The sequence below is a fragment of the Salmo salar genome, chromosome 10, assembly GCF_965601325.2.
Source record: "Salmo salar chromosome 10, fSalSal1, whole genome shotgun sequence".
NCBI lineage: Eukaryota > Metazoa > Chordata > Actinopteri > Salmoniformes > Salmonidae > Salmo > Salmo salar.
The window spans coordinates 60,370,001-60,394,527 of record NC_138300.1 but is presented as its reverse complement, the minus strand read 5'-3'; the positions used below and the strand labels follow the sequence as shown (position 1 = coordinate 60,394,527).

At 44.6% G+C, this 24,527-nt stretch overlaps 1 protein-coding gene across 5 annotated transcripts in view; it reads right to left on the bottom strand.

Annotated features, from left to right (window-relative positions):
- LOC106576565 (tumor protein 63) overlaps positions 1-24,527 on the bottom strand; it is a 173,303-nt gene that overhangs the window by 24,209 nt on the left and 124,567 nt on the right. For all 5 annotated transcript variants that reach the window (XM_045687990.2, XM_045687993.2, XM_045687992.2 and 2 more), the window contains one exon: positions 58-244. In XM_045687990.2, the coding sequence (XP_045543946.1) occupies positions 58-244 (187 nt within the window). The remainder of the gene's footprint in view (positions 1-57; positions 245-24,527) is intronic.

Here is a 24,527-nt window from a genome sequence, read left to right as displayed (position 1 = left end):
CAGAATAGTGTGTAACTTTTATTGTTCATTTAGGAGAGAGACATATAACTAACTAACCTTCGTTGAACTCGCGGCTGAGCTCGTGGTTGGGGCAGCGTTTGACCACCTCGGTGACGTGCTCTGCCTTCTTGTAAACGGGCATGGCTCTGATGACGGCGCCCTGCGGGGGGTTGGTCAGCACCTTGATCTGGATGGGACACGTCTTGGCGATCTGACAATATAGCTTCTTCAGCTCTGTAGAGTACTGGAGAGAGAGAGGACAGGTCAGTACTGGAGAGAGAGAGAGGACAGGTCAGTACTGGAGAGAGAGAGGACAGGTCAGTACTGGACAGAGAGAGGACAGGTCAGTACTGGACAGAGAGAGGACAGGTTAGTACTGGAGAGAGAGAGGACAGGTCAGTACTGGAGAGAGAGAGAGGACAGGTCAGTACTGGAGAGAGAGAGAGGACAGGTCAGTACTGGAGAGAGAGAGAGGACAGGTCAGTACTGGAGAGAGAGAGAGGACAGGTCAGTACTGGAGAGACAGAGGACAGGTCAGTACTGGAGAGAGAGAGAGGACAGGTTGTACTGGAGAGAGAGAGGACAGGTTAGTACTGGAGAGAGAGAGAGGACAGGTCAGTACTGGAGAGAGAGAGGACAGGTCAGTACTGGAGAGAGAGAGGACAGGTCAGTACTGGAGAGAGAGAGGACAGGTCAGTACTGAAGAGAGAGAGGACAGGTCAGTACTGGAGAGACAGAGGACAGGTCAGTACTGGAGAGAGAGAGGACAGGCCAGTACTGGAGAGACAGAGGACAGGTCAGTACTGGAGAGACAGAGGACAGGTCAGCACTGCAGAGGGAGAGACAGAGTGGTTAGGTCTAGCTAGGTGGAGTACAGAGAGACAGGTTAAAAGACACAGGTCAGTTCTTCAGAGAGACAGGGGGAGACAAGTTAAAATATAATACAATATACAAGAATTAATAACAGTGACCTTATAATCAAATATAATCAACACATTCTAGATTATAGCCTTCAAAACAAATGTCAATAATACAAGATAACAGGCTTAGCAGTGCCTTTAAAAACATCTGTTGCCTAGTTACCCTTCTTGCCTGGTTACCCTTCTGTTAACAGGCTTACATTGCCTTTTAAAACATCTGTTGCCTAGTAACCTTTCTGTTAACAGGCTTAGCAGTGCCTTTTAAAACATCTGTTGCCTAGTAACCTTTCTGTTAACAGGCTTATCAGTGCCTTTAAAAAAAACCTGTTGCCTAGTTACCCTTCTGTTAACAGGCTTAGCAGTGCCTTCAAAAAAACCTGTTGCCTAGTTACCCTTCTGTTAACAGGCTTAGCAGTGCCTTTTAAAAACATCTGTTGCCTAGTTACCCTTCTGTTTTTCCCTGGAGCACAGAGGGTTAAAGACAGGCCAGTGATTATGGCACACACACACACACACACACACACACACACACACACACACACACACACACACACACACACACACACACACACACACACACACACACACACACACACACACACACACACACACACACACACACACACACACACACACACACACACACACACACCCACACCTCTCTCTCTCTTCATCATAGGGATTTGTGTTGATTGAGGCCAGGGTGTATGTGGATAGATGATACACACCTAGTTAATGTCTCTTGGTACAATGAGCCCGAAGCAGTAGCCAGGCACTTCCAGAGGAGTGGTGCCATAATTAACTGCCCTGCTTTAACTCTGGGCCTGGTTTTCACCTTTCATCTTCAAGATTAAGGGACACGACACAGTGTTTCCATTTGATGGTGAATGCTTGGTACTTCCGGAGGTTACTTATCTAGTACTTAACTCAGTGATGCTGTATTGTATTTGGTCATACTGTATGATGAGTCTTAACGATGAGGTCAGAGACAAAGATGGGGTTTGCAACATCCTGAACTTAACTTCCTGGCTGACACAGCATCTGACTAAAGTTGAGGCATTGACCACAGGAATGGAAGTGTCCTGACAGGAAGTCCTGCGCCACTAACAGCACCGTAGCTTCGGCTACTTAAAGTGCCACTCAGAAGTTGAATCCTGGGTTGGGCGGTATCCTGATGTTCATACCATATCTGTATCATACCCGAATCTGCACACAAGGAGAATTATTTAAACTATGATTTATATTGTTTTAAGCAACAACAACTATTTAGGTAACAGGGATCTCAATCCAGGAAGTGGATTGAATGTCTCAGCTGTAACCATGAAGCTTGACATCTAGCAAACATTACATTTGAGTTATTTACCAGAGGCTCTTATCCAGAGCGACTTACAATAGTGAGTGCATATATTTTTGTACTGGTCCCCCTGTGGGAATCAAACCCACAACCTTGACGTTGCAAGCGTCATACTCTACCAACTTGAGCAACACGGGACCTTCCGAAAACATACTTGGAGCAACCTGAGTTGGATATCATTTATTAGATTTCTTATAGTTATACTTCAATTATACACAGAACTAAAATATAAACACAACATGTAAAGTGTTGGTCCCATGTTTCATGAGCTGAAATAAAAGATCCCAGAAATGTTCCATACACACACAAAAAAGCGTATTTCTCTCAAATGTTGTGCACAAATTTGTTTATGTCCCTGTTAGTGAGCATTTCTTCTTTGCCAAGATAATCCCTACTACACCTGACAGGTGTTGCATGTCATGAAGCTGATTAAACAGCATGATCATTACACAGGTGCACCTTGTGCTGGGGACAATAAATGGCCACTCCAGTTCCCGCCATTATCCAGCAACTTCGTACAGCCATTGAAGAGGAGTGGGACAACATTCCACAGACCACAATCAACAGCCTGATCAACTCTATGTGAAGGAGATGTGTTGCACACCCCTACTAATTTTTTAAGGTATCTGTGACCAACAGATGCATATCTATATTCCCAGTCATGTTAAATCCATAGATTAGAGCCTAATGAATTAATTTCAAATAGACTGATTTCCTCATATGAACTGTAACTCAGTCAAATCTTTGAAATTGTTACATGTTGAGTTCACATTTTTGTTCAGTATTATAAGTGTATTTGGAAATACCCCGGTATAAACAGTATATTGGCCAAACCTAGTTGAGTGATTCACAAAGTCCTACCTATCTACTGTACAGGAAGTGACACTCAGAGGAAGTTGCTCACCTTCAGGCATTCAAACAAAACCATACAGTCATAAATAATACATGTGCTTTCTGCCTCACTGGCATTCTAAGAAAGAGAAAGCAGAAAGAACGCAGTCAGAAAGAAAAGAGAAAATAGCTTCTTCCAGCCATGACCGTGCTGACTAAACAAACATTTCAGATCTGTACCACTACTACTACTGTTACCACTAATACTACTGTTACAAATACTACCACACTAACCTCATTACTACTGTTGCTTCTACTACTAGTACCACCAATACTGTTACTACTACTTTTACAATTTAGTCATTTAGCAGATGCTCTTATCCAGAGCGACTTACAGTAGTGAATGCATACATTTCATAAATGTTTTACCGTACTGGTCCCCTGTGGGAATTGAACCCACAACCCTGGCACTGCAAACACCATGCTCTACCAACTGAGCCACACGGGACTGTACTGAGCCACATGACACTACTTCTACTACTGTTACTGTTAGTACTACTACTACTACTGTTACTGTTACTACTGCTACTACTACTGCTACTACTACTACTACTACTACTGTTACTACCACTACTACTGTTACTGTTACTACTGCTACTACTACTGCTACTACTACTGCTACTACTACTACTACTACTACTACTGCTGCTACTACTACTACTACTGCTACTACTACTGCTACTACTACTACTACTGTTACTACCACTACTACTGTTACTACCACTACAGCTACTACTACTGCTACTACTACTACTACTACTACTACTACTACTACTACTACTACTACTACTACTACTGCTACTACTACTACTACTACTGCTACTACTGCTACTACTACTGCTACTACTACTACTGCTACTACTACTGCTACTACTACTACGTCTGCTGCTGCTACTACTACTACTACTACTACTACTACTACTACTACTACTACTACTACTACTACTACTACTGCTACTACTACTACTACTACTACTGCTGCTACTACTACTACTGCTGCTACTACTACTACTGCTACTACTACTACTACTACTACTGCTACTACTACATCTACTACTACTGCTACTGCTACTACTACTGCTACTACTACTACTGCTACTACTACTACTACTACTACTACCACTGCTACTACTGCTACTACTACTGCTACTACTACTACTGCTGCTAACACAACGTCTGCTGCTGCTGATACTACTACTGCTACTGCTACTGCTACTACTACTACTACTACTGCTACTGCTACTACTACATTACTACTACTGCTACTACTACTGCTACTGCTACTACTGCTACTACTACTACTACTACTACTGCTACTACTACTACTACTGCTACTACTACTACTACTGCTACTACTACTACTGCTAACACAACGTCTGCTGCTGCTGATACTACTACTGCTACTGCTACTACTACTACTACTACTACTACTACTGCTACTACTACTACTACTACTGCTACTACTACTACTACTACTACTACTACTGCCACTACTACTACTGCTACTACTGCTACTGCTACTACTGCTACTACTACTACTGCTACTACTACTACTACTGCTACTACTACTACAACAACAACTACTACTACTACTACTAACACAACGTCTGCTGCTGCTGATACTACTACTACTTCTGTGTAAGCACTATGCTCTCACTCTATGTGTCCCAAAATGGCACCCTTTATAGTGCACCATATTTATAGTTCACTACATTTAAAGTGCACTACATTTCCAAAACTCTGTGGTCAAAACTGGTGCACGATATAGGGAATAGGGCTCCATTTGCGACACATATTGTGTAATCCTTCCAGTGAAGGAGACATGCTGATGGAAAAACACAAGAGAAGGAAAAAGTGTCCTGCCAGGTTGGCATTTGAAATGGAACAATTATTGTGTGAAGATTGTGAAAACATCCCCGGGGCAGTGTTTGTGTTCTAAAAACAATTCTACAGTAAATTCCATCTCTGTTAAGCTGTGTTGCAGTGAAAGGAGCCCATCCCAGCATCTGTCTAGGATGACTTTTAATATTATTACACAAGCAAGCTATATTTGGCAAGGATACGTCTCATCTCCTCTCTTCTCCTCTCTTCTCCAGGATGATCCCTCTAGCTAGCAAACCAAACTAACCTCATTATGAAGCAGTCCTCTACAACAGGATGAAAAGACTTCTGTAAGGCTAGATGTGTCAGACCAAGTACACTACTCTGCCACTTGTCTTAGACAACAGTGTGTATATATATCACTGCTCTTATAAAAGGGTAATTACTTTGGAGTTGCACTGAGAAAGCAGTCAGTAAGGGAGGAGGGGTCCTTGATATTACCAACCAGTCAGTAAGGGAGAAGGGGTCCTTGATATTACCAACCAGTCAGTAAGGGAGGAGGGGTCCTTGATATTACCAACCAGTCAGTAAGGGAGGAGAGGTCCTTGATATTACCAACCAGTCAGTAAGGGAGGAGGGGTCCTTGATATTACCAACCAGTCAGTAAGGGAGGAGGGGTCCTTGATATTACCAACCAGTCAGTAAGGGAGAAGGGGTCCTTGATATTACCAACCAGTCAGTAAGGGAGGAGGGGTCCTTGATATTACCAACCAGTCAGTAAGGGAGAAGGGGTCCTTGATATTACCAACCAGTCAGTAAGGGAGGAGGGGTCCTTGATATTACCAACCAGTCAGTAAGGGAGGAGGGGGTCCTTGATATTACCAACCAGTCAGTAAGGGAGAAGGGGTCCTTGATATTACCAACCAGTCAGTAAGGGAGGATGGGTCCTTGATATTACCAACCATTCTTTTTTGCAATTAAAAAACCTTGCAGATTGATAGTGGCCGACTGTTTCCCCCATGTGAATGTTTGATAGATGTAAAGTAATTTCCCTTTTTCAGGAACCTGTCTTTCAAAGATATTTCATAAAAATCCTAATAATTTCACAGATCTTCATTGTAAAAGGTTTAAACACTGTTTCCCATGCTTGTTCAATGAACCATAAACAATTAATGAACATGCACCTGTGGAACGGTCGTTAAGACACTAACAGCTTACAGACGGTAGGCAATTAAGGTCACAGTTATGAAAACTTAGGACAATAAGAGGCCTTTGTACTGACTCTGAAAACACCAAAAGAAAGATGCCCAGGGTCCCTGCTCATCTGCGTGAACGTGCCTTGGGCATGCTGTAAGGAGGCATGAATGGCCAGGGCAATAAATTGCAATGTCCGTACTGTGATGTGGCCAGGGCAATAAATTGCAATGTCCGTACTGTGAGACGCCTAAGACAGGGCTACAGGGAGACAGGACGGACAGCTGATCGTCCTCGCAGTGGCAGACCACGTATAACAACACCTGCACAGAATCGTGTAGACATGGTGATGGAAGTGTTCCATACTTGGACGTCTAGAAGACCCTGATAAATTACCTGACCTGTTCACCCTGTACACCCCTGTCTGTCACATAGATATGAGAGAGAGAGAGGGAGAGATCAATATCAATGCCATAAAGGGGAGATTCAGTGCTTGTGAATAATTGACAAATTGACCATTTGTTTTGCTAAGGCCACCAAGATATGAAACAAAGTATTCTCAGTATCTGCCACGTTCAAGGCAGAAGACAATAGTTGTTTAAGACTGCTGACATTGCATACTGTAGACACACACACACACACACACACACACACACACACACACACACACACACACACACACACACACACACACACACACACACACACACACACACACACACACACACACACACACAGCCAGACAGATGAAGATAAACCATCCCAGCCCTCAAGTCACAAACTTTGAGAAACTATGTTTGCTCAGGAGCTGCTGCTGAAAGGTTAACACACACACAAGCATGCAGCAGTTGACTGATGTGCTCAAGTGGCTCTCCTCTCCTCTCCTCTCCCCTCCCCTCCCCTCCCCTCTCCTCTCCTCTCCTCTCCTCTCCTCTCCTCTCCTCTCCCCTCCCCTCCCCTCCTCTCCTCTCCTCTCCCAGGGAGGGCGCGGTCCTCTCTCATGTGTTACTATGTAATTATGAGCCATTCACTGGTCACAATGTAAATTACACACACAGCGAAAACACTACTTAATCACAATGCCTGCGTCCAAAATGGCACCCTATTCCCTATGTAGCACACAACTTTAGATCAGGGCACATGTGATGCAGACAGTCATTTAAACATAACACTCAACTACGCCTTAAAGTAGGTTAGCAGAGTCATAGCTCTATAGTAGGGTAGAAGAGTCATACCTCTATAGTAGGGTAGCAGTGTCATACCTCTATAGTAGGGTAGAAGTGTCATACCTCTATAGTAGGTTAGCAGGTAACAGAGTCATACCTCTGTATTAGGGTAGAAGAGTCATACCTCTGTATTAGGGTAGCAGAGTCATACCTCTATAGTAGGGTAGCAGAGTCATACCTCTATAGTAGGGTAGAGGAGTCATACCTCTATAGTAGGGTAGCAGAGTCATACCTCTATAGTAGGGTAACAGAGTCATACCTCTATAGTAGGGTAGAAGAGTCATACCTCTAGTAGGGTAGCAGAGTCATACCTCTGTAGTAGGGTAGCAGAGTCATACCTCTGTAGTAGGGTAGCAGAGTCATACCTCTGTAGTAGGGTAGCAGAGTCATGGCACTGGCGATCATACCACGCTCAAAGTCTCTTAGGTCACTCGTTTTGTCCATTCTAACGTTCAATCGAGCAGTAACTGAATGCCTTGATGCCTGCCTGCCTGCTTTATATAGCAAGACACGGCCATGTGACACTTCCGTGAACGGGGCGGAGTATCTAATAAACTGGCCTGTGAGTGTACTCCGTCTCTCAACCCAGAGATACTACTTCAAAACACAAACAGACTGTTCTCCTCCCAGCAACACGTTTCAGGTACAGGTTGAGACAGGCCCACAGCCATAGCGTTCCTTCCCCAGCCCTTGGTGGCTGTGGGCGCATGCCAAAATCAAGTCCTGACAAAGCTGGGCCTTAAACAAGCAGGGCTTGGCGCCTCCAGTCTTGTCCTCTTCATACCTGACATGTTGCATCCTGTCTTTAGCAGCTTCTCACTAACCTGCTCAATTGTACAGAAATTAAAAGGAGGGTTAGTCTATTCTTTTTCTCTCTCTGGAGAGGAGGGGAAAAACACCTGGTTCTCTCTGGAGAGGAGGGGAAAAACACCTGGTTCTCTCTGGAGAGGAGGGGAAAACACCTGGTTATCTCTGGAGAGGAGGGGAAAAACACCTGGTTCTCTCTAGAGAGGAGGGGAAAAACACCTGGTTCTCTCTAGAGAGGAGGGGAAAAACACCTGGTTCTCTCTGGAGAGGAGGGGAAAAACACCTGGTTCTCTCTAGAGAGGAGGGGAAAAACACCTGGTTATCTCTGGAGAGGAGGGGAAAAACACCTGGTTCTCTATAGGGAGGAGGGGAAAAACACCTGGTTCTCTCTAGAGAGGAGGGGAAAAACACCTGGTTCTCTCTAGAGAGAAGGGGAAAAACACCTGGTTCTCTCTAGAGAGGAGGGGAAAAACACCTGGTTATCTCTAGAGAGGAGGGGAAAAACACCTGGTTCTCTCTGGAGAGGAGGGGAAAAACACCTGGTTGTCTCTGGAGAGGAGGGGAAAAACACCTGGTTCTCTCTGGAGAGGAGGGGAAAAACACCGGGTTCTCTCTAGAGAGGAGGGGAAAAACACCTGGTTCTCTCTAGAGAGGAGGGGAAAAACACCTGGTTCTCTCTAGAGAGGAGGGGAAAAACACCTGGTTCTCCCTAGAGAGGAGGGGAAAAACACCTGGTTCTCTCTGGAGAGGAGGGGAAAAACACCTGGTTCTCTCTGGAGAGGAGGGGAAAAACACCTGGTTCTCTCTAGAGAGGAGGGGAAAAACACCTGGTTCTCTCTAGAGAGGAGGGGAAAAACACCTGGTTCTCTCTAGAGAGGAGGGGGAAAACACCTGGTTCTCTCTAGAGAGGAGGGGAAAAACACCTGGTTATCTCTAGAGAGGAGGGGAAAAACACCTGGTTCTCTCTGGATAGAAGGGGAAAAACACCTGGTTGTCTCTAGAGAGGAGGGGAAAAACACCTGGTTCTCTCTAGAGAGGAGGGGAAAAACACCTGGTTCTCTCTAGAGAGGAGGGGAAAAACACCTGGTTCTCCCTAGAGAGGAGGGGAAAAACACCTGGTTCTCTCTGGAGAGGAGATGAAAAACACCTGGTTCCCTCTAGAGAGGAGGGGAAAAACACCTGGTTTTCTCTAGAGAGGAGGGGAAAAACACCTGGTTCTCTCTAGAGAGGAAGGGAAAAACACCTGGTTCTCTCTAGAGAGGAGGGGAAAAACACCTGGTTCTCTCTGGAGAGGAGGGGGAAAACACCTGGTTCTCTCTGGAGAGGAGGGGAAAAACACCTGGTTCTCTCTATAGAGGAGGGGAAAAAATGTCAGGAAAGCAGGGATAGAAAAGTAGGAGCAGAGATAACAAATATCCTCATTAGCGATTTATTTTGGTGTGTTGCAAAGAGAATGTAGGAAGCAGGGCCGGAAGGCAGCTGTTACTTTTTATTTGTTTATTTTATTTATTTCACCTTTATTTAACAAGGTAGGCCAGTTGAGAACAAGTTCTCATTTACAACTGTGACCTGGCCAAGATAAAGCAAAGCAGTGCGACACAAACAACAACACAGAGTTACACATGGAATAAAACAAACATACAGTCAATAACACAATAGAAAATTCTATATACAGTGTGTGCAAATGTCGTAGGATTAGGGAGGTAAGCAATTAATAGGCCATAGTGGGGAAATAATTACAATTTAGCAATTAAACACTGGAGTGATAGATATGATGATGTGCAAGTAGAGATACTGGGGTGCAGAAGAGCAAAAAAATAAATAACAATATGGGGATGAGGTAGTCGGGTTGGCTATTTACAGATGGGCTATGTACAGGTACAGTAAGCTGCTCTGACAGCTGATGCTTAAAGTGAGTACTAAGAACGTCAGCGTAGCAAAGCCTCTATGATGCTGCAGTCATCGGATGGAGTCCCAGATGTGTGTTTGTGTGTGACACCTGACGCGGGAACGGAAAATGGCATGTGACTTCTTGTTTATCAAGCCTAACCTGAGATAATGGCGGGGACAAGCATCTGTCACTCTTGGGATTAGCCAGTTGGTTGCTAGAGCAGATGTATGAAACTGAAACTGTGGAAAACTTTTCCCGACAAGTAAATTGGAAGGTTGTCATTGAACAATATAATAACAATAATACATATTTTACAGTTTCCAGAAGGCTGTTTTATTTTACGTCTCTCTCTCTAGGTGGAAAGATTGTGTGATTAATTGAACAGTGAAGTTGAGAACAATGACTGAATATTAAAGGTGATAGGATTTTATTACGGTGGTTTTCCCCGGTTCTTATACGGACGCCCTGAGGGATGCCAAACTGTTTCCTCTTTCACTACGTTTCAAGTCTACTGCTTTTTCTTTTTCTTTCTTTCTTGCCTTTCTTGTATCATCACAAAGTACTTTCCCAGCATCTTTCTTGTATCATCACAAAGTACTTTCCCAGCATCTTTCTTGTGTCATCACAAAGTACTTTCCCAGCATCTTTGTTGTTAAGTCTGAGAAACGAGTGGAATACAAGAGCTGCATATATGTCTGTTATTCGATGTTCAATCTTTACAACGATGACATGTTGTGTGTGTGTGTGTGTGTGTGTGTGTGTGTGTGTGTGTGTGTGTGTGTGTGTGTGTGTGTGTGTGTGTGTGTGTGTGTGTGTGTGTGTGTGTGTGTGTGTGTGTGGGGGAGAGAGAGAGGTATATACACATTTCTGGGGCTTTGATGTGTTGTGAGCTGTGCAAACCAAGTCATGTTTATGTAGTGACAGAGTAATGAGCTCCTATTGAAGTAGTTTGATTTTCCTCGTTCTCCTCATTTATCTCACTACTGTTCCATTATAGCCTGGGTAATCTCCTAATGTCACTACAGTTCCATTATAGCCTGGGTAATCTCCTAATGTCACTACAGTTCCGTTATAGCCTGGGTAATCTCCTAATGCCACTACTGTTCCATTATAGCCTGGGTAATCTCCTAATGTCACTACTGTTCCGTTATAGCCTGGGTAATCTCCTAATGTCACTACTGTTCCATTATAGCCTGGGCAATCTTCCAATGTCACTACTGTTCCATTATAGCCTGGGTAATCTCCTAATGTCACTACTGTTCCATTATAGCCTGGGTAATCTCCTAATGCCACTACTGTTCCATTATAGCCTGGGTAATCTCCTAATGTAGGCAGACTCAGTAGCCTTGGTTTCTCAAACGATTGCGTCGCCTGGTTCACCAACTACTTCTCTGACAGAGTTCAGTGTGTCAAATCGGAGGGCCTGCTGTCCGGACCTCTGGCAGTCTCTATGGGGGTACCACAGGGTTCAATTCTTGGGCCAACTCTTTTCTCTGTATACATCAATGATGTCGCTCTTGCTGCTGGTGAATCTCTGATCCACCTCTACGCAGACGACACCATTCTGTATACTTCTGGCCCTTCTTTGGACACTGTGTTAACAACCCTCCAGACGAGTTTCAATGCCATTCAACTCTCCTTCCGTGGTCTCCAACTGCTCCTAAACACAAGTAAAACTAAATGCATGCTCTTCAACCGATCGCTGCCTGCACCTGCCCGCCTGTCCAGCATCACTTCTCTGGACGGTTCTGACTTAGAATTTGTGGACAACTACAAATACCTAGGTGTCTGGTTAGACTGTAAACTTTCCTTCCAGACTCACATCAATCATCTCCAATCCAAAGTTAAATCTAGAATTGGCTTCCTATTTCGCAACAAAGCATCCTTCACTCATGCTGCCAAACATACCCTCGTAAAACTGACCATCCTACCAATCCTCGACTTCGGCGATGTCATTTACAAAATAGCCTCCAATACCCTACTCAACAAGCTGGATGCAGTCTATCACAGTGCCATCCGTTTTGTCACCAAAGCCCCATATTCTACCCACCACTGCGACCTGTACGCTCTCGTTGGCTTGCCTTCGCTTCATAATCGTCGCCAAACACATTGGCTCCAGGTCATCTACAAGACCCTGCTAGGTAAAGTCCCCCCTTATCTCCGCTCACTGGTCACCATAGCAGCACCCACCTGTAGCACGCGCTCCAGCAGGTATATCTCTCTGGTCACCCCTAAAGCCAACTCCTCCTTTGGTCGTCTCTCCTTCCAGTTCTCTGCTGCCAATGACTGGAACGAACTACAAAAATCTCTGAAACTGGAAACACTTATCTCCCTCACTAACTTTAAGCACCAGCTATCAGAGCAGCTCCCAGATCACTGCACCTGTACATAGCCCATCTATAATTTAGCCCAAACTACTACCTCTTCCCCTACTGTATTTATTTATTTTATTTATGTTGCTCCTTTGCACCATATTATTTATATTTTAACTTTGAACTTTCTTCAAACTACAAATCTACCATTCCAGTGTTTTACTTGCTATACTGTATTTACTTTGCCACCATGGCCTTTTTTGCCTTTACCTCCCTTATCTCACATCATTTGCTCACATTGTATATAGTCTTATTTTTTTTTACTGCATCATTGATTGTATGTTGTTTTACTCCATGTGTAACTCTGTGTTTTTGTATGTTGTCGAACTGCTTTGCTTTATCTTGGCCAGGTCGCAATTGTAAATGAGAACTTGTTCTCAACTTGCCTACCTGGTTAAATAAAGGTGAAATAAATAAATAAATAAAAATGTCACTACAGTTCCATTATAGCCTGGGTAATCTCCTAATGTCACTACTGTTCCATTATAGCCTGGGTAATCTCCTAATGTCACTACTGTTCCATTATAGCCTGGGTAATCTCCTAATGTCACTACAGTTCCATTATAGCCTGGGTAATCTCCTAATGTCACTACTGTTCCATTATAGCCTGGGTAATCTCCTAATGTTCAGGGAAGAAAACACATTTAATAATAACATAAACCGGTTTGGAAACGAGGCCTTTCCAAACAGCAACATTATTGAGAAATAATTTCCCTCTCAACCCTGGTATCTTTCTCTTTTCCTATTCCTCATATATATGTTTTATTTCCCTCTGCCTGATCTTTATTCCCAGCGGTTTGTTTTAGGGTTCGTGTCGATGTTCGTTTAGGGCGAGTCTTGACAGGCTCGTTGACACAAACACGTCTCTAAGGCGTGGGACGGGCCTGGCCCCGCAGATATTCTCAGGGCAGGTTGTGTCTTGCCTAACACTGTTTGCTGGAACACTCTTCTCTGAGAGGGCCATCCTCCTTCCTGTATGGAACTCCATATTATTCCTGCGGTGCAATGCGAGACACAGCGACCGGCAAGAGATGCACAGAGTATTTACACGAGTATTACCTTCTCCAGGTCCTCAAGCCATTACAGTAATCCTCCCCCAGCTCTATAGAGACTAGATCCTCAAGACATTACAGTAATCCTCCCCCAGCTCTATAGAGACTAGGTCCTCAAGCCATTACAGTAATCCTCCCCCAGCTCTATAGAGACTAGATCCTCAAGACATTACAGTAATCCTCCCCCAGCTCTATAGAGACTAGGTCCTCAAGCCATTACAGTAATCCTCCCCCAGCTCTATAGAGACCAGGTCCTCAAGTCATTACAGTAATCCTCCCCCAGCTCTATAGAGACTAGGTCCTCAAGACATTACAGTAATCCTCCCCCAGCTCTATAGAGACTAGGTCCTCAAGTCATTACAGTAATCCTCCCCCAGCTCTATAGAGACTAGGTCCTCAAGACATTACAGTAATCCTCCCCCAGCTCTATAGAGACTAGGTCCTCAAGACATTACAGTAATCCTCCCCCAGCTCTATAGAGACTAGGTCCTCAAGCCATTACAGTAATCCTCCCCCAGCTCTATAGAGACCAGGTCCTCAACACATTACAGTAATCCTCCCCCAGCTCTATAGAGACTAGGTCCTCAAGCCATTACAGTAATCCTCCCCCAGCTCTATAGAGACTAGGTCCTCAAGACATTACAGTAATCCTCCCCCAGCTCTAGAGAGACTAGGTCCTCAAGACATTACAGTAATCCTCCCCCAGCTCTAGAGAGACTAGGTCCTCAAGACATTACAGTAATCCTCCCCCAGCTCTATAGAGACTAGGTCCTCAAGCCATTACAGTAAGCCTCCCCCAGCTCTATAGAGACTAGGTCTTCAAGACATTACAGTAATCCTCCCCCAGCTCTATAGAGACTAGGTCCTCAAGTCATTACAGTAATCCTACCCCAGCTCTATAGAGACTAGGTCCTCAAGCCATTACAGTAATCCTCCCCCAGCTCTATAGAGACTAGGTCCTCAAGACATTACAGTAATCCTCCCCCAGCTCTATAGAGACTAGGTCCTCAAGCCATTACAGTAATCCTCCCCCAGCTCTATAGAGACTAGGTCCTCAAGCCATTACAGTAATCCTCCCCCAGCTCCATACAGACTAGGGATGGGATTTCTAAATCGTTTAATTAATTTTTTTGGGGGGGATATCCAGATCGACGAAGTCCAGAGAGGACACATGAATAACAAATGATAATTCCCATATGTCGAGACCGTGACTTATTTATCTCATGATCACTACAATAACCAAAGTTGTTTTGTCGAGATAATGAGATAATGAAAAGTACAACGCATCATCAGAGATTCATTTGTTCAGATGCAAGATAAGCACCTCATCGAGGAGCCCTGTGGCTGCGTTGATCTGCAGTGTGGGGCATTTAAACCCTAAACCCATTTAAACCCAACTGTCTCCCTGTGGCTGCGTTGATCTGCAGTGTGGGGCATTTAAACCCTAAACCCATTTAAACCCAACTGTCTCCCTGTGGCTGCGTTGATCTGCAGTGTGGGGCATTTAAACCCTAAACCCATTTAAACCCAACTGTCTCCCTGTGGCTGCGTTGATCTGCAGTGTGGGGCATTTAAACCCTGAACGATGCCTGACAGGCAAAACTGTCTCCCTGTGGCTGCGTTGATCTGCAGTGTGGGGCCTTTAAACCCTAAACGATGCCTGACAGGCAAAACTGTCTCCCTTGGCTGCGTGCCTCCCCTAAGACTCACAGCCAATCGCATGCAAGGACCAACTCAGCTAACTTGGCTAGTCTTGTGCGCTAGCTAGCTAGGTAGTCTTGTTAGCAAGTTAGCTTGTTCTCTATACTGGTTGTTAGCTTGCATAACTGATATGTGTATAATTATAAAGGGACACTTCATGTTTTGTGAATAATATTTCAATTTACAGTGGGTGAGCAACATTCCTGACGGGATGATCAGGTTCAATTTCAGCCTCAGAGGCTGAGAAGTCAGGATTCTGCCTTGTAGGCTGTTTTCATAGGTAAAGGCTCCTTCCAGGCAAGGAGGGTGGTGTGGTCAGCCCAGTGCATATCCTGGGGGGCCACACTGCCTGCCCTCCAGGACATCTACAACACCCGGCGTCACAGGAAGGACAAGAAGATCAAAGACCTCAGCCACCCGAGCCACGACCTATAACACCCCTGCTACTATTTAGAAGGAGGGGAGACAGTACAGACGCATCAAAGCTGGGACCAAGCGACTGTTAAACAGCTTCTATCTCCAGGCTATCAGACTGTTAAATAGTCCCAGCCTCCGCCCAGTACCCTGCCCTGAAATTTTGTCACTGTTTTAGCCCGGCTACCATCTGGTACTCTACCCTGCACCTTAGAGACTGCTGCTCTATATACATAGACATGGAATCACTGGTCACTTTAATCTTTACATATTGTTTTACCCACTTCATATGTATATACTGTAATCTAGGCATGGCTCAACCTATATAGCTACTGCTATAGACATATTTTCTATTTATATACTGTCTATAAACACCATCATATGTATTTATATTCCAGACTCTGACAAATACTTGTTCTGATATCTCTTAATTTCTTATTTTTATATTTTTGGTGGATTTGTGTGTTTTGTTTTGTATTGTTCTGTATCACTGCAAGCTAAACAGATCCAATAGCAGCCTCAGAAGATGGCAGGACGTCACGTGTGCTCCCTCTCCGGCCTCTAGGTCACCGGTCTGCTCGTCATGGCGCACACCTGTCACCATCGTAACGCGTAAATGCGCATAATGACACTCAATCTGGACTCACATCACCTCCTTGATTACCTTCCCTATATATGTCACTCCCCTTTGGTTCCTTCCCTATATATGTCACTCCCCTTTGGTTCCTTCCCTATATATGTCACTCCCCTTTGGTTCCTTCCCTATATATGTCACTCCCTTTGGTTCCTTCCCTATATATGTCACTCCCCTTTGGTTCCTTCTCTATATATGTCACTCCCTTTGGTTCCTTCCCTATATATGTCGCTCCCTTTGGTTCCTTCCCTATATATGTCACTCCCTTTGGTTCCTTCCCTATATATGTCACTCCCCTTTGGTTCCTTCTCTATATATGTCACTCCCCTTTGGTTCCTTCCCTATATATGTCACTCCCTTTGGTTCCTTCCCTATATATGTCACTCCCTTTGGTTCCTTCTCTATATACACCACCCCCCTTTGGTTCCTTCCCTATATATGTCACTCCCCTTTGGTTCCTTCCCCAGTCGGCATTATATCTGTTTCTGTTCCATGTGGGTGCGATGTTTGTGTTACGTGTTTGTTTAATTTATTAAATGTATTTACTGCCTGAACTTGCTTCCAGACTCTCAGCGTACATCATTACACAGGATTCTGCCTTGTAGGCTGTTTCATAGGTAAGGCTCCTTGCAGACAGACTCTGAGGCTGCTATTGAATGGGATCAGCATGCCAGGAATACAGCACACCCACTCTAGATCACAATGCACTGACTGCTAACATGTCTGCAAGGAACCTTAGCTGTGAAACAGCCTACAAGACAGCATCCCGACTCTGTTCAACCTCCTAATAGACAACCACTACCTCACCCTGTTCAACCTCCCAATACACAAACACTACCTCACCCTGTTCAACCTCCCAATACACAAACACTACCTCACCCTGTTCAACCTCCCAATAGACAAACACTACCTCACCCTGTTCAACCTCCCAATGGACAAACACTAACTCACCCTGGTCAACCTCCCAATACACAAACACTACCTCACCCTGTTCAACCTCCCAATAGACAAACACTACCTCACCCTGTTCAACCTCCCAATAGACAAACACTACCTCACCCTGTTCAACCTCCCAATACACAAACACCACCTCACCCTGTTCAACCTCCCAATAGAGAAACACTACCTCACCCTGTTCAACCTCCCAATGGACAAACACTAACTCACCCTGGTCAACCTCCCAATACACAAACACTACCTCACCCTGTTCAACCTCCCAATAGACAAACACTACCTCACCCTGTTCAACCTCCCAATAGACAAACACTACCTCACCCTGTTCAACCTCCCAATACACAAACACCACCTCACCCTGTTCAACCTCCCAATAGAGAAACACTACCTCACCCTCTTCAACCTCCCAATAGACAAACACTACCTCACCCTGTTCAACCTCCCAATGGACAAACACTACCTCACCCTGTTCAACCTCCCAATAGACAAACACCACCTCACCCTGTTCAACCTCCCAATACACAAACACCACCTCACCCTGTTCAACCTCCCAATAGACAAACACTACCTCACCCTGTTCAACCTCCCAATGGACAAACACTACCTCACCCTGTTCAACCTCCCAATACACAAACACTACCTCACCCTGTTCAACCTCCCAATGGACAAACACTACCTCACCCTGTTCAACCTCCCAATACAAACACTACCTCACCCTGTTCAACCTCCCAATACAAACACTACCTCACCCTGTTCAACCTCCCAATAGTGGGGAACCATTAAGTAACAATGATTCCCTCAGTGGTGATGGTGACACCCCATTAAGATGGCGGCAAAGAGAAAACATAGGTAAAAAAAACAAAAAAAACACACATAGCCAAATAACAAATAGCTATATTGACTTTGACTGAAAAGGGTATTAGTCTTTGTCTCATTGAGCTAGGGCTGTGACGGTCATGGAATTAAGACGGCACATTTCTCCTCTCCTCCGCTCCTGACCACATGTGCAGCCATAGAAATCTGATGAATAGAACGGTCGTCCCCGTTCAAGTCAATTATGACATAATGGGTGAACTGGCGACCATTGCGAAGAGCAAAGCAGGAAGTCTACCCGTCAATATGTGGTGTGATTTTGTTGATTCGACTCTCAACTGACATTACAACAACAAAAAAATGACGTTCCATTGCGTGAGCCACGTCAGTTAACATCATTCCAATGAACGTTATTGCATCACAATACCAGGATGGCCATTGTGAGTGTGGCCATGAGTTTACCAGTCAGATTACCAGGGTTAGAGATTCATGTTCTATTCATTCTATTTCTATGTGTTCTACTGCTGCAGTGAAAGGGACGTTGCCTAAGCAACCGAAGACTTGTTTGCTACAACACGTTTGCTTGTTTCAGCAAAGAGCAACAAAGTTTCATCACGTTGTTAAGAGTCCAACCACGTGGATGTCCCGTCTTCATTCAGCTGTTCCAAAAACAAACAAACAAACCAAAAAACAACTATACACTGAGTGTACAAAACATTAGGAACACCTGCTCTTTCCGTGACATAGACTGACCAGGTGAATCCAGGTGAAAGCTATGATCCCTTATTGATGTCACTTGTTAAATCCACTTCAATCAGTGTAGATGAAGGGGAGGAGACAGGTTAAAGAAGGATTGTTAAGCCTTGTGACAATTGAGACATGGATTGTGTGTACCATTCAGGGGGTGACAAAATATTGAAGTGCCTTTGAACGGGGCATGGCAGTAGGTGCCAGTCCTCAAGTCCTTTCCAACCAATCTGCTAAAAACTGCTTCTGCTCACTGAAAAAACTGAAACTTCACATTCACTCCGTTCATTAAAACCCATCTATTTTTGTGACTACCTGGTTTTGAAGTATTGAAATCAAATCATATGATTTGAATTTAAAGTATTTTAATAAACAACATGAAAAGATGCCTGTAAGGAGCAAACATCATTTCAAATAGGCTACATGTCGTATTAAACAGCATATACATCTCTATAGAGGTCAGGAGCCAGACAGGAAGCCCAAAAAGGAACAAAAATGTATTATTTAGTCTATATTATTAGCCTATTATTTCAAGGCTATAGCCTTCAGTAAACTGTGAAGAATTTGCCACACACAAGGCTGGCAGGAACATTAAACACTCAGCATATAAACATTTTGTTGTATTAATCATTATAGTCCATACATTTTTCAGCGGCAGGGACTGGGAGACTAGTCAGGATCAAGGGAAAGATACACAGAGCAAAGTATAGAGAGATCCTTGGTGAAAACCTGCTCCAGAGTGCTCAGGACCTCAGACTGGGGTGAAGGTTCACCTTCCAACAGGACAACGACCCTAAGCACACAGGCAAGACAATGCAGGAGTGGCTTCGGGACAAGACTCTGAATGTCCTTGAGTGGCCCAGCCAGAGCCTGGACTTGAACCCCATCAAACATCTTTGGAGAGACCTGAAAATATCTGTGCAGCAACACTCCTCATCCAACCTGAAAGAGCTTGAGAGGCTCTGCAGAGTACAATGGGAGAAACTCCCCAAATACAGGTGTGCCAAGCTTGTAGCATCATACCCAAGAAGACTCGAGGCTGCAATCACAGCCAAAGGTGCTTCAACAAAGTACTGAGTAAAGAGTCTGAATACTTATGAAAATGTGATATTTCTGGGGTTTTTTATTTCTAAAAACAAGTTTTTGCTCTGTCATTATGGGGTATTGTGTGTAGATTGATGAGGTGGGGGGAAAAACAATGTAATCCATTTTAGAATAAGGCTGTAACGTAACAACATTTTGAAGAAAGTTAAGGGGTCTGAATACTTTCCGAGTGCACTGTAGGCTGTGACTTACTTAGAGTTAAATACAAATTGTCAGCTCTGGGATTCAATCCGGCAACCTTTTGGTTACTAGCCCAACGCTCTAACCACTAGGCTACCTGCCGCCTCTACACTCTAACCACAAGGCTACCTGCCGCCTCTACACTCTAACCACAAGGCTACCTGCCTCCTCTAACCACTAGGCTACCTGCTGCCACTACACTCTAACCGCTAGGCTACCTGCCTCCTCTAACCACTAGGCTACCTGCCGCCTCCACACTCTAACCACTAGGCTACCTGCTGCCTCCACACTCTAACCACTAGGCTACCTACCGCCTCCACACTCTAACCACTAGGCTACCTGCCGCCTCCACACTCTAACCACAAGGCTACCTGCCACCCCGGCAGATAATAGAACAAAAATGAACAACATTTTTAAGAAACTTTTTTTAGAGATTAGATTTTTTGTTGTTGTTTATAAATACTTTGCTACAAAGACACACTTAGCTAGCTACCCACCTCATTCCTTTCGGTTAGCATGTTCACAAAGTACACCATAATGCTTTCAGGATACGTGTCTTTTCAGATTCCACCATGATTCTTTAGTTGTGGACACTACATCACCACACTCCCTCTTTTGGACATACTGCCAAATTCTCTAAAATGACATTGGAGGGGGCTTATGGTAGAAAAATGAACATTCAATTCTCTGGCAACAGCTCTGGTGGACATTCCTACATGCCATTTGCACGCTCCCTCAAAACTTGAGACATCTGTTGCATTGTGTTGTGTGACAAAACAGCACATTTTAGAGTGGCTACTAGCTAGCCCAGCTACTAGCCTACACTCATAGAAGAAAAGGTGCTATCTAGGACATTAAAGGGTTCTTCGGCTGTCCCCATAGGAGAACCCTTTGAAGAACCCTATTTGGTTCCAGGTAAAACCCTTTGAAGAACCCTTTTTGGTTCCAGGTAAAACCCTTTTAAAGGGTTCCATGTAAAACCCTTTGAAGAACCCTTTTTGGTTCCAGGTAAAAACCCTTTTAGAACCCTTTTGGGTTCCATGATCCCACAGAGACAAAAACACACTGTGCACTAAGTCCCAATTGTAAGATCCCACCGAGACACACAGCCAGCCCATCAAAAGGGAGCATTAGCAGCTCTATGTGCAGAGTAAAGCTGGGGCGGTGACGTCTACAGTGGCCCTGTGCCATAAGGCCATCAGGCCAGTAGCTGAGCTTGTCTAGCCATTCTGTGTAGCTTCCAGGAGCTTAAAGAGTCAGCTCTAGAGTGCTCAGGCTGAGACCCGTACTATTATCACTACATTTCCATCAGACTGGCCCGGTCATTATAGATTATAGAGACAACGCTATTTCGGTCAGCTCTTTCTGTCAGCTCTTTCTGTCAGGTCTTTCTGTCAGGTCTTTCTGTCAGCTCTTTCGGTCAGCTCTTTCGGTCAGCTCTTTCAGTCAGCTCTTTCGGTCAGATATTTTGGTATGTCTTCAACCAACCATTAGCCCACTGGTGGTAATGAATAACTGACTATTTCTACTGAGGACAGAGTCAGTGATACCACTGCAAAACAACAGCATGGAGGGTTTGTCTAGTAATTGTTGAGTGCAGTGGAATGCTTTATGCTGATGTAGTGTTTGTATGATAAAAGATGTGTTTGTTGTAAACCATTGGTTACCAGTCCTGAAATCCATCCTGTTGTGTATGTAAGGTAGCCTAAGCGTTAAATATGGCTTAAACTTCCTCATGATGAGCTCAGACCAAACCATCAGCTAAACCAATATTACTCTGAGGGCTTTATTTTCGTCTGGCGCTACGGCAGCGCAAAGGCCAAACGCACTTCAGTTTGCAATTTCAGCATGTAAAAACTGGCGCTCTGCCGTCTTCCATCCAATGTGCCAGGTTCAGCAATTGACCTGTCTAATATCAGCTCGCTCGCACTGAAGTGGGAAGGGTGGCAATATTTAAGGTGTGTCCTTAAAAACAAGCGCAAAAGTGATTTCATGAAGCGCATATTGGAAGATTTAAGACCAACGAAAAGCAAGTCAAAGCCTTGACAAACCCTTCAACTTGTTTATTCATCAAACTTCAGCCCTTTCGCTCCACTTCCAGCTACTGCGCCCATAATTCCTGCTGTGAAAATAGCAAAAGTTTGTCTTAACACAACCCTTGGACATTGAGCACTGCCACCAGCGCTAAGATTTACCATTGGTTATGTTTGTTAAAATAGAGTCCTTAGTGGGTTTATGAAAACAAGGTGCCCGATCCAGAGTCTAGAACAAGGTTTAGGGGTGTGCCTCCCAATTCACACCCTCTTACTCTTCCCTTTCACACAACCAACTGCACATCAGACAGACACTTTTGTTTCTGTGCTGTGGAAGATGAGAGAGACAGGAAGTGTGGGAATTTAGTAAATGTCACTATCCCACAGTCGTCGTAGCCAATCCCGCCTGTTCACTCTAAGACATTACCTACGCTACCGTTGGTTGATTTTTAGGCAATGATACCTCAGGTTCTATAACACTCCTTCCTCTCCCGTCTGCCAAATCTGGAGATTGATGACTTAGCTGGACCATAATGACCCAAAATCAATTCCCGTACTACAGTTGAATAGGACCATGTAAGACTGGTTCAGCCACATAGTTTCCCATTAATATTATGATTTCACAAGAGATCCAACACTTGAAGTAAAAGAGCCTATATATACATGTATATATACATATATATACATATATATATATATATATATATATATATATATAGAACGTAGAAAAAGATTGAATCCATTCATCAACAGGTGAGATATGGAGCAGCTCAGATGGTGGCTAACTATTGTGACTGCTAGGTGGGGTGCTCTTTACTTTTGGTTTTACACAACGGTACATGGCATTGGAGTCAGTACAGATGGTTATGGAGTCAGTACAGATGGTCATGGAGTCAGTACAGATGGTTATGGAGTCAGTACAGATGGCCATGGAGTCAGTACAGATGGTCATGGAGTCAGAACAGATGGTCATGGAGTCAGAACAGATGGTCATGGAGTCAGTACAGATGGTCATGGAGTCAGTATAGATGGTCATGGAGTCAGCACAGATGGTCATGGAGTCAGAACAGATGGTTATGGAGTCAGTACAGATGGTCATGGAGTCAGAACAGATGGTCATGGAGTCAGAACAGATGGTCATGGAGTCAGTACAGATTGTCATGGAGTCAGTACAGATGGTCATGGAGTCAGAACAGATGGTCATGGAGTCAGTACAGATGGTTATGGAGTCAGTACAGATGGTCATGGAGTCAGAACAGATGGTTATGGAGTCAGAACAGATGGTTATGGAGTCAGTACAGATGGCCATGGAGTCAGAACAGATGGTCATGGAGTCAGAACAGATGGTCATGGAGTCAGAACAGATGGTTATGGAGTCAGTACAGATGGTCATGGAGTCAGAACAGATGGTCATGGAGTCAGAACAGATGGTCATGGAGTCAGTACAGATGGTTATGGAGTCAGTACAGATGGTCATGGAGTCAGAACAGATGGTTATGGAGTCAGTACAGATGGCCATGGAGTCAGTACAGATGGTCATGGAGTCAGTACAGATGGTCATGGAGTCAGTACAGATGGTCATGGAGTCAGAACAGATGGTCATGGAGTCAGAACAGATGGTCATGGAGTCAGTACAGATGGTTATGGAGTCAGTACAGATGGTCATGGAGTCAGAACAGATGGCCATGGAGTCAGTACAGATGGCCATGGAGTCAGTACAGATGGCCATGGAGTCAGTACAGATGGTCATGGAGTCAGTACAGATGGTCATGGAGTCAGAACATATGGTCATGGAGTCAGAACAGATGGTCATGGAATCTGCAAACCGTTAATACATAAACAAGCTGTGTGCAGGTGGGGCTCTGAAGCAACAGCTGTCACTACAGCACTGTCACATAATGAAAGAGAAAGTAACACAGCACTGCAGAGTAGAGCCGCCAAGCAGAGTAGACCAGAGTAGACCAGAGTAGACCAGAGTAGACCAGAGCAGAGTAGACCAGAGTAGACCAGAGTAGACCAGAGCAGAGTAGAGCAGACCAGAGCTGACCAGAGCAGAGTAGACCAGAGTAGACCAGAGCGGAGCCGCCAGGCAGAATAGAGTAGAGCAGAGCTGCCAGGCAGAGCAGAGCTGCCAGGTAGAGTAGAGTAGAGCAGAGCTGCCAGGCAGAATAGAGCTGCCAGGCAGAGCAGAGCTGCCAGGCAGAGCAGAGCTGCCAGGCAGAACAGAGTAGAGCAGAGCTGCCAGGTAGCGTAGAGCTGCCAGGTAGAGTAGAGTAGAGCAGAGCTGCCAGGCAGAATAGAGCTGCCAGGTAGAGTAGAGTAGAGCAGAGCTGCCAGGTAGAGTAGAGCAGAGCTGCCAGGTAGAGTAGAGTAGAGCAGAGCTGCCAGGTAGAGTAGAGTAGAGCAGAGCTGCCAGGTA